This window comes from Panicum virgatum, chromosome 2K (genome assembly GCF_016808335.1).
Source record: "Panicum virgatum strain AP13 chromosome 2K, P.virgatum_v5, whole genome shotgun sequence".
Taxonomy (NCBI): Eukaryota; Viridiplantae; Streptophyta; class Magnoliopsida; order Poales; family Poaceae; genus Panicum; species Panicum virgatum.
In genome coordinates, this window is record NC_053137.1 from 4,196,738 (window position 1) to 4,207,239 (window position 10,502).

Sequence of the window (10,502 nt, forward strand, 5' to 3'; positions counted from 1 at the left end):
AAAAAACCTGCTGTGCTGTGCTGTGCAGTGCCTGTGCCTGTGCCAGTGCCACTTGTCCTGCGCACACCCTCGGCACCAGCACAGCCAGGCAGCAAGCAAGACGCCTTCTTCTTCTTCTCGTGCTCGACCAATTGGTGGCTGTAATTTTCCATCTAATCATCACCATCAGCGCGTCCCCATCTAATCATCCACATCCACACAGAACTGAGGGAGAGTCATGTAGTCAAAGCCGCAAGGCGACGGGATGCCCGCCGGGGTCAATTCGCCACCGGAATCTTCTCGTCTTTATCGGAGACGATCTCGCCGTTACCATCCGCACGCAACAAGACAATGGCGCCGTGGCGATGCTCCACGCACTACTAGTATATACACGCACGAAGAAGGCGACGAGTCCAACTCGGAGGCTCCATTATTGGCGAGCCATTGAGCAGCCCAAGGAGCGAGGATAGGGTAGGGTCGGTGGAGCAGCGACGAGCGGCGGCCATGGAGGGCGGCGTGCACGAGTTCGACGGCTCCACCTTCAAGGAGTGCTTCTCCCTCTCGTGGAGGAACCCCTACGTCCTCCGCCTCGCCTTCTCCGCCGGCATCGGCGGCCTCCTCTTCGGCTACGACACCGGTGCGTGCGTGCGTGATCCGATCCCCCTCTTGCGTTCGTGCACAATTAATTGCTCGGAAGTTTCAGAAATTCCATTTCTTCTGAATTATTTTCATTTGTCAAGTTCAACTGAAAGATGGTCTTTTTCTTGTTCTGGTAAGAATCGAGCGAGACCTTTTGAGCTGCTGATGATTACTTTTATGGGTTCGGGTGATTGTGCTCACTGATTAGTGGATGAACTGTTCGATTATATGGAGGAAAAGTGTTTGTCAAGATCGTCGTGGCCAGTGACGAGTGACGGGCTCTGTTTGCTCACTTGCTCATCCATGTGTTTGCAGGTGTTATTTCGGGTGCTCTGCTTTACATCCGTGACGACTTCCGTTCGGTCGACAGGAACACATGGCTTCAGGTAAGTAAGATGGAAATCCTGATGCCAATTGCTTGGCTGTGATGGAAAAATCCTGGACGAATGCTGAGATCAGTGGCGGCGGCGGGCGTGCAGGAAATGATCGTGAGCATGGCGGTGGCCGGCGCGATCATCGGCGCGGCGATCGGGGGCTGGACGACGGACCGGTTCGGGCGGCGGACGTCGATCCTCGTGGCCGACTTCCTCTTCTTCGCGGGCGCGGTGGTGATGGCGTCCGCCACGGGCCCCGCGCAGCTCGTCGTGGGCCGCGTCTTCGTCGGCCTCGGCGTCGGCATGGCGTCCATGACCTCCCCGCTCTACATCTCCGAGGCGTCCCCGGCCCGGATCCGCGGCGCGCTCGTCAGCACCAACGGCTTCCTCATCACCGGCGGCCAGTTCCTGGCCTACCTCATCAACCTCGCCTTCACCAAGGCGCCGGGGACGTGGAGGTGGATGCTCGGCGTCGCCGCGCTCCCCGCCGTCCTCCAGTTCGGCCTCATGCTCTTCCTCCCCGAGTCCCCCCGATGGCTCTACCGGAAGGGGCGGGCGGAGGAAGCCGAGGCGATCCTGCGGCGGATCTACTCGGCGGAGGAGGCGGAGCGGGAGATCGAGGAGCTCAAGGAGTCGGTGGCGGCGGAGCGCGCCTCGTCGGAGAAGGTGAGCCTGGCGGCGCTGCTGCGGACGGCGACGGTGCGGCGGGCGCTGGTCGCCGGCGTGGGGCTGCAGGTGTTCCAGCAGCTGGTGGGCATCAACACGGTGATGTACTACAGCCCCACGATCGTGCAGCTCGCCGGGTTCGCGTCCAACCAGACGGCGCTGGCGCTGTCGCTCGTCACCTCGGGGCTCAACGCGCTCGGCTCCATCGTCAGCATCTACTTCATCGACCGCACGGGGCGGAAGAAGCTGCTCGTGATCAGCCTCGTCGGCGTCATCCTCTCGCTCGGCGTGCTCGTCGCCGTGTTCCACGAGACCACGTCCCACTCGCCGGCCGTGAGCGCCGCCGAGACCGCCCGCTTCGACGGCTCGCTCACGTGCCCCGACTACCGCCAGCAGCTGCCGGCGGCGTCGTCGGCGTCGAGCGGCGGCTTCTGGGACTGCACCCGGTGCCTCAAGGCCAGGTCGACGGAGTGCGGCTTCTGCTCGTCCGGCGCCGGCAAGCTGCTCCCCGGCGCGTGCCTGGTGTCCAACGCCACGACCCGCGACGCGTGCCACGGCGAGGCCGGCCGGCTGTGGTACACGCGCGGGTGCCCGAGCCGGTACGGGTGGCTGGCGCTGGTGGGGCTGGCGCTCTACATCATCTTCTTCTCCCCCGGGATGGGCACCGTGCCGTGGATCGTCAACTCGGAGATCTACCCGCTGCGGTACCGCGGTGTGTGCGGCGGCGCGGCGGCGACGGCGAACTGGGTGTCGAACCTCGCCGTGGCGCAGTCGTTCCTGTCGCTGACGGAGGCCATCGGGGTGGCGTGGACGTTCCTCATCTTCGGGGGCCTGTCCGTGGCGGCGCTGGCGTTCGTGCTCGTCTGCGTGCCGGAGACCAAGGGGCTCCCCATCGAGGAGGTGGAGAAGATGCTGGAGCGCCGGGAGCTCAGGCTCAGGTTCTGGGCAAAACCGCGCGCCGCCGACGCGGACGGCAAGGAGACGGCCAAGGGCGCCGGCGTGTAGCTATTTTACTAGCAGATTGATTAATGGAAGAGAGGATTAATTACTGTATCTGCATCTGTCATGTGGCGCGTGAAAACCCTGCGTTCTTCTTCTGGGTTAAAATTGTTGTTAGTGGTGGCTCGAGGTTGATCAATTTCTGGTCATTTCGAATTTCCGGTGCAATTCTACTACACGATATTTTAACTGAATTTCGCAGAATGGACTTAGAGATTTTTTTTTCCCTCTGACCAATATTTTATTTGAACCTGGCTACAATTTTTTTACCATTAAGTACATATACTAAAGGGCCAAGAATCGGCGCAAGCTCATGAGTCGTGGCCACGTGGGGCCCGTGCACTGTTAATGCGGGTCCCACGTACTATTCACGTGTGACCCACGTGGGGCCCACATACTATTTAGGCGGGACCCACGTGGGACCCACGTATTATTCAGGCGGGACCCAAATGGGACCCATGTACTATTCAGGCGGGATCCACGTGGGGCTCACAATTCTATTAAGTTAGTCTCTTTATCTTAAAAAATATTTTCCTTTTATTATTTGACAATACAAAATATATTTAACTACTTCCTACATACAAAAATAATAACTAAACTTTATATATTACATTTACATGTGGTAGTTGTACTACTTTTTGGGTTTTGATTTCCCTCCGTAAACCCACAAAATATAATAAAATTGTTCATTCATTTCTAATCTTACTTTTTTCCTACTAAAATAATTAAACTATACCTACTGACACAAAAAAAATTCCTAAGGAAAAATTACCTGTACCTCTATACTACAATGCTTGACATTGGCGCGCTCTCAGACACAAAACTACTATGCCGCTTTACTGTAATTTTTAGATCTAACTCAATACATCAATATGATGTTGCTTTGAACATATTAACAAATAATATCTTTCTATTAATATTTTACGTCCACCTTTTTGCTATAGGCGCGCGTAACGCGCCATCCTGACTGGTTTGCTGCAACTCGGCCCGCCTCCCCCCAATTCGGTGGCGCCAATTTTCTCAGGTGTGCGCGCAAATCCAACCCAACCCTTCCTCTCCCATCGATTCCCCTTCCGTAGAGTCATCTCGCGCGAACCGACCGGCGGCTCCTCCCCCGGCAGCCTAGGGTTCTCCTCCTCCGATCAGCCGTCAGCGTGCACTCTCCGACAAGATCTCACCTGCCCGTGCTCCTCGGATGGCGACCAGCGAGGAGCTCGCGCAGATCGACATCTCCAAGGAGGTTCGTGCCGTCCTGCGCCCCACCCTCCTCGCTGCAGAGCGCACGTTACGTGTTCGATGTTTCGTCTGACCGACCTGTCCTGCAGGAGAAGGACAAGCTGGTGCAGGAGGTGACGCGCTACGTGCTCTTCAAGACGCACCAGACCTCCGGATGCCCCATCAAGCGGGAGGAGCTCACCGGGATCGTCACCAAGAACTACCGCCAGCGTGCCCTTCCCACGCTCGTCATCAACGAGGCCAGGGACAGGCTCGCCGCCACCTTCGGGTACGAGATGAGGGAGCTCCAGAGGACCCGCGCCCCGTCCACGCGCGCTGGCCGGGCGTCACAGCCGCAGGGTAAGGCACCCCCCTACTTTTTTTTTTGTCTCGTCCCCATTTTCTTTGGTTCCTTCCTCTCTGTCTGTCGCCACAGCGTTCCGGGCAGGCCATGGCTGATGAATTTTTGTGGGAAATGTGTTCAGTGAATGCGGAGGCGAAGAGCTATGTTCTGGTCAGCCAACTAGACCCGGAGGTGTATAGCAAGTGCGTTGAGGACAAGGCGGCTGCCCCTCTGTCTGCTTTTTCTTTTACTGCCATTAGCCTTGTTCACCTTGCTGGTGGCAAAATCTCCGAAGGTAAGGGAAGGGGATCAGAATTATTTGCTTTGGTTAGGAAAAACTTCATGGTCTGATGCTAATGAGTTCTCCCGATCAATCTCCAGAGGACCTCTGGCATCAGTTGAAGCGGCTGGGTTTGAAGGAGAATGATGAGAACCACCCTGCTCTTGGTAACAATAAGCAGGCGCTTGAACTCCTTGTGCAGCAAAGGTTAGTTTGGTGCGTGCTGTAGAACCTGTAATTCATTGCAAATATAATTTGTTTGGTCCATCTTTGCTGTCTAATGCAGGTACTTGCTGAAGGAGAAACTTGCTGGACCAGAAGGTCATGTTGTGATGTATGAGCTTGCCGAGAGGGCATTGGATGAATCCAGCAGTGGGAAGCTCAAAGACTACATTGCAAAGGTATGTAATCATTAGCGCCTTTAACAAAAATGTCATAAGTTTCAATCCATCTTTGTTGTGCAAGATGTTTTGAGTCTGCTAAAAACGAAGATCTTTTTTTTTTCATCATGGAGTAGATTGTGGGCACAAGCACTGCCGCAGAAGAAACTTCAAGTTGATATGATGACATGATGATCAGTACGTATTTCAGTTGCTTCACCTCTGCTTGTTTCTGGATCAAAATGATACGCCTTGCCAATTCCTTTTAGGAAGAATACCTGCTAACATGTTTTCTCATCATATCTCGGCCTTGCAGGGTATCTGCCCTGTTTGTTGCGGGCGAGGACAAGCTGACTCCATTCAGGCTTGGAAGCTATATCGTCTTGCATGGCCGTTCGTCTGTCAAAGCCGGGCGTATTTTGTACAGGAGAAGAGATGTGTGCTTCTCAGGATAGGCGGTAGTGTCTTTAACTGAACAATGTTCACGACATGCTGTAATCAACTTAGCATTGCTTGGATTACCATTTGTCAGGCAGTGTACGTCTGTGCCTTAGAACGCAGAGCTGCAGACCTTATTAGTTAGCGCGTATTGTTTGTCACTCACTCTGTCCACTATGGCACTATGGGAGTCTGGTTACCTGGCACAAGCAAGCCGTATGTCGTCTTTGTGGCACAGAACGCTGCGAGGTTTCTTCGATCCTAGCTGAAGTCTGGCTGGGGCTAGGGAACCTGCAGACGCTCGCCCTGAACGACAACGCCTTCACCGGTGGCGTCCCAAGGGAGCTCGGAGCACTGCTGTTGCTCTCCCAGTTGTACATTTACCGTAACATGCTCAGCTGTACATTTACAGTAATGCTCGCCGGCACCATCCTGTCAGAGCTCGGGCGGACTGCCTCGGCCTGCTCCTGGCCATGACATGTTCTGGAGGAGGACACGGCAGTGGCGGCCGTTGATGATTCGCCAGCCATATTGCTGCCATGCTTTCCTGAAAATAGATGGCTCGGTACTTCAGCCTGATTCAGACATCCAGTTTGATCTCAATAAGATTGCCCAAGCAATAGATTTGGCCATTCTTCGTACATTTTTGGAACTGAAAAGCAGCAGCTAGAGGTTAAGTTTCAGAAAACGAGATCACCATCTGCTGAATCTCCTTCCTCTGCTCTTCCAGGGGCACCGCGATAACCGATCATCTGCACACCTGACAAACGGTTGCCAACATTCAGTTCCATTTCATCAATGTTCAGAACTGGGATACTGATCTTGAATAATAACGCATATCGTCTGAACTGCCTATCTTCCTCTCGCCTCAACATAAGTTGTACTTTGATGCTGATAGCCTAACACGTAAAATTTTGAAGTGTTCAAAGCATGGACTGAGCATCTTAAGTTCTGAAAGATCATCGAACCTCGACGACCACGGGATACTGAATTCGTGAACATTGACACTGTATTTTTTTTTTAAAGAAACTACGGCACCCCTTAGGGTGCCTGAACTTTATTGCAAGAGATAACAACATGTATTGACACTGTATGTTCCCAAGTTCACCTGATACAAGGAAAAGCAATGCTTCCATCATCTCAAAATAGCTTCAACAACTTCTTTTTGCTGAGCACAGTAGTTGAAACAATGACGAGCATTCAGTTCACTTCATCCATGTCCAGATTCTCTGAACTAAAAAAATTAAAATTTCTAGTACCCAACATGTTTTCGCAATTTGAAAGTCTGCTGTCGAGCTCAATTCATCTGTAGCACGTGTGCAATGAACGTGACAAGTCATATTGAACAGAATTTCCCAAGCAATAGTTTCAGGCTTTTCAGCCTTTTCTTCGTTTATTCTGGCAACGAAAACAGAAGCTTGAAGGTTCAGTTTCAGAAAACAGATACAGTAGCATGATTTTTTCTACTATACATGTCAAGAAACAACGAGATGAGCTATATAGTTATAATATCATCCAGATCCTACGGTCCACAGTTATTTAGGTGTACCATAGCAAAACCCATATGAATTATAAAGCTATAATATGAGCTAGCATCTGTGTGTGGGTAGCTGATGAGGTTGACATCTTCTTCGGAGAAGGTGATTGGAGAGTGTGACCACTAGGTTCTCTTGGTTGGACTTTCGGAGACGATGCAATGGACTTGCCTGAAGTAGTCTCTTTGCTATCTCTTGTTTTCGAAGTCGGGGGTGGAACCTCCGGAGATGGGCATGATCATCCCGAAGGTTGATAGTGCCGCGGGTTGGCTATTTGTGGTTTGGTTTTCTTATTTTGGTGGGTGGACTGGGGTGGTGGTAGCTGCTCTTGTGTTGGTTGAGCTTGGGTGGTGGGTTGACTGGGTTGTGTTTGAGGGTTTGGCTATGGCTGCCAGTTGTAGTTGTAGTTGAACATGGGTGGACGGTATGCTTGGGTAAATGGGGGGAGGGGGTGGAACGAACGAAGGTTGTGTGTACTGTATTTGTTGAGGAGTTTGTGGAGTCTGAGGTCATGTAGTATGCCCAACTAGCTTGGTTTTTTTCTCGGACTCTATTCTCTCAAGGGTCTTCTTCTTCTCCGGGCACTGATTTGTTCTATGGTCGGAGTCAGACCCGTGGAAGTGACAGAAGAATTTTTTAGGCTCACGCGAAGGTCCACGACCTCGGCCCCTTCCTCTGCCGCGACTTTCTGCCCCGTGCTCCGGACGAAGGTTGCTTGTCATTTGAGTGTTGAGATTCCGACTCTGGTGTTATCATGAAAGGATCAAAGGTTAACTGTTCATCATCATCTTGTGAGGGTTCCATAGGTAAAATGAGTTGCTGAGCTGGCTGTTTCTCTTGCTGCCATGTTTGCTGATTGTATTTTTCTGCCTGACGCATGATTCTTCTTTGCTCTACCCTTCTGCGATGGTCGGCGTATGACTTCGCGTACTTCTCTGCTTCTGTATAGAGCTCCTCCAGGGTCCTCGGGGGCTCTCTTGTGAGATGAGAAGCAAGTTGGCCAGGCAGGAGACATTCGATGCATTTCTCGATCGCATCTTTCTCTGGGAAGTTTGGGATTTGAGCCTTCTTCTGAACGAACCTCCGGAAATAGTCATAGAGAGGCTCACGGTCGTGCTGTGGGCACTTGAAATCTTTCACAGTGTTGGTATTTAGCCTTCTGAATCTCTGGAAGTCCTGGAGGAGCCTTCCTTTCAGCTAGTACCAGTTATTGATTGATTGTTGGGGAAGGTATGGGTACTAGTTGGCCACAGAACCTTCGCAAGCCATGACGAAGGACTTGGCCACAGAACCTCCGACCGAAGCGATGGTTGCTTCGTAGGCCATAAGGAACTAGGTTGGATCAGTTGTTGCATTGTACTTGGGGAGCTGTGTGGGCATGTAGCCGAGCGGCCATGAAGTTCGCTGCAAGCGACTGAGAGTGGCGAGGTCGGGTCAAATGGGAGGTTGACCGGTGGTGGCCTTCGGTCTTCATTGTGAGCGAAGGTTGTCTGGTGGATGACGCGGTTTTCTTATTGGGCAGAACCTTCGGGCATTTCTTGGTATGCCCTCTGCAAATTCCCAACTTCTGCCTCCATTTCTGTTAGTTTTTGTCTGGCCTCGGCTAGCTTGTTTGCCTGGTCCAATGCCCTCTTTTTGGTGGTGAGCTGAGCTTCGATGTTCATTTTCTTCATTTCAAGGGCCTTGAGCTTGAGTGCTGCTTCTGTGAGCTCCGCGGATTGGGTTTGATGAGTTTCGGTGTTTTCGGTGTTATCAACCGGATCTCCATGAAGAACAGCTTCGTTGGTAATGTCTTCAATTCGTGGGTTGGCTTCTTCGTGCTGCGGTGGAGAGCCGTCGAGGACATGGCCAGGCTCAGTGGAGTTGCTTGTGGCGCCGGCGGGGGCTTTCCTCTTCGCTGGAGTCATCGAAGGTTGTTTTTCGTGCTGGAACGGTGGGTGCCGCTGTTGGGATCTTAGCTTCTTAGATACCCAAACAGGGAGCTTGAATAGTATGAAAATGGCAATGAAAGTAGGCACTTAATTCTCCAGTAATAACCAGAAAATTCCACCCTTTACACTGTGAAAATTGCCCCCTTCCAACTCATTTATAGCTCACTTACAGCCGGTTTTGGGGTAAAATTACAAGGTGAGAGGTGTACAAATCCGACCTTCTCACGTATTCACATTTTACACGCACGCCTACACCCGACGAAGGTCTTCGTGTCCTTCGGGGTACTTCGGAGGTCACGGCCCTGAAGGTTCCGTCTTCGAGCGATCAGCCGTCACCTTCGTTCCCGAAGGCGATCCCCTTGGTCCCGCAGGTCCTGATCTTTAAGCTTGTGCTTTTGAGTGACCATTCGTCACCTTCGGCCACCCGAAGTTGAGATCCTTCATTTATCGCAGGTCTTGATCTTTAAACTTGTGCTTCTGAGTGACCATTTGTCACCTTCGGCCACCCGAAGGTGAGCTCCCTGGCCTGGGCAATCTCGGGAGCGACCGTCGCCCTTCGGGTATGCTCGCCTTCCTTCGTTGGAGCCCTGCAAACGAGTTAGGGAGCATTTCCGAGGGTGGGAGCCTATCCGAAGGTCCAATCCCCCAACATGAGCTATGCATACATGATTTTTCCTACTATACATGTCAAGCAACTACGAAATGAGCTGTAAATGCCAAAACCTGAGAAAACAGGCACCAAATTGTTGGGAAGGGTTAAGCTTTTGAAGGCTAATAGAGAGCAAAATAAAGTAGCACATGAGCTAGCACAATATGCTTGGCGTGTCTGTAGTTCAGCTGTTTGGCTAGCTACGGTTCCTGATTGTATTGGTCATCTTGTACTGGAAGACTGTAACAATAACTAGATATAATGAAATTATCTAATTCCTCGCAAAAAAAAAACATTCAGTTCAGTTCATCAGTGTTCAGAACTGGGAGACCGTTCTCAAATAAAATGCGTTAGTACTGAACTGTCTGTCTTCCTCGCGCCTGAACGTAAGTTGTAGTTTGCTGCTGATTGTCTAACAAGGGGAATTTTGAAGTGTTCAAAGCATGGACTCAACATCTTACGCTCTAACAAGGCGAACTTTGGGGCATTGATGATTATCACTGAATTAATGAACAGTACATATGTTTCCAAGTTTATCAATCCTATTGCAGGAACTATATCCTAGTTATCAACTGAACTTGTACAGAATTAACAGATACTCTGGATGCTGTAGATGTTTAACAATGGCTGTTGCCCTCTGCAATTGCAATGAAGCTCAGTGCCGATGCATCTGTTCACAGAGGAGGGAGGAGAATTTTCTCACGGCCATGGCTCAAGCTTCCTTGGGATCTCAAACAACCTGTTGTCACTTGTCAGGTGAGATCCCAACAGAGCTATGAAATTTCAGTCTCCTGATGCAGTGATGCTGTTGTACTTGTACAACAATGAGCTTGAAGGAAAAAAAAAAGACACTCATCATTCAGATTCATCTTTTTTTTTTCTTTTCCTTTTGAACGAAACGAAGAGATTCCCTCATCGTTCGGCAATATTGGATTCCTGTATGAGCGCAACTGTCCTACAACAATCTAGTTGGGCCGTGATAGGCCTCTAGGGCCGGAAGGCAAGTTTGCAGCCCATTGAACTCACGGCCCAAGCATCCCTCGAAGAAAATACTGCAAAGTACAAGTGTTGGTG

General features: G+C 51.3%; 2 protein-coding genes across 2 annotated transcripts; both read left to right on the forward strand.

The window, feature by feature from the left end:
* Positions 1–59: 59 nt before the first annotated feature.
* LOC120661911 (probable inositol transporter 2) lies at positions 60–2,869 on the forward strand. Its single transcript, XM_039940924.1, has 3 exons — positions 60–616; positions 934–1,004; positions 1,098–2,869. The coding sequence occupies exons 1-3, from the start codon at positions 484–486 to the stop codon at positions 2,661–2,663; spliced, it is 1,770 nt and encodes a 589-aa protein (XP_039796858.1). The 5' UTR covers positions 60–483; the 3' UTR covers positions 2,664–2,869.
* A 783-nt stretch (positions 2,870–3,652) lies between these two features.
* LOC120661921 (melanoma-associated antigen 1-like) lies at positions 3,653–5,522 on the forward strand. The gene is made up of 7 exons (XM_039940935.1): positions 3,653–3,897; positions 3,983–4,232; positions 4,358–4,510; positions 4,597–4,702; positions 4,782–4,896; positions 5,013–5,073; positions 5,192–5,522. Exons 1-6 carry the CDS (start codon positions 3,853–3,855, stop codon positions 5,052–5,054), a joined length of 711 nt encoding a protein of 236 aa, XP_039796869.1. The 5' UTR covers positions 3,653–3,852; the 3' UTR covers positions 5,055–5,073; positions 5,192–5,522.
* Positions 5,523–10,502: the final 4,980 nt, after the last annotated feature.

Coding starts and splice junctions, on each gene's coding strand:
- LOC120661911 (XM_039940924.1), top strand. CDS start 484: ATGGAGGGCGGCGTGCACGAGTTCGACGGCTCCACCTTCAAGGAGTGC. Junction 617..933: donor CCTCTTCGGCTACGACACCG/GTGCGTGCGTGC, acceptor ATGTGTTTGCAG/GTGTTATTTCGGGTGCTCTG. Junction 1,005..1,097: donor ACAGGAACACATGGCTTCAG/GTAAGTAAGATG, acceptor GCGGGCGTGCAG/GAAATGATCGTGAGCATGGC.
- LOC120661921 (XM_039940935.1), top strand. CDS start 3,853: ATGGCGACCAGCGAGGAGCTCGCGCAGATCGACATCTCCAAGGAG. Junction 4,703..4,781: donor GAACTCCTTGTGCAGCAAAG/GTTAGTTTGGTG, acceptor TGTCTAATGCAG/GTACTTGCTGAAGGAGAAAC. Junction 4,897..5,012: donor TCAAAGACTACATTGCAAAG/GTATGTAATCAT, acceptor ATCATGGAGTAG/ATTGTGGGCACAAGCACTGC.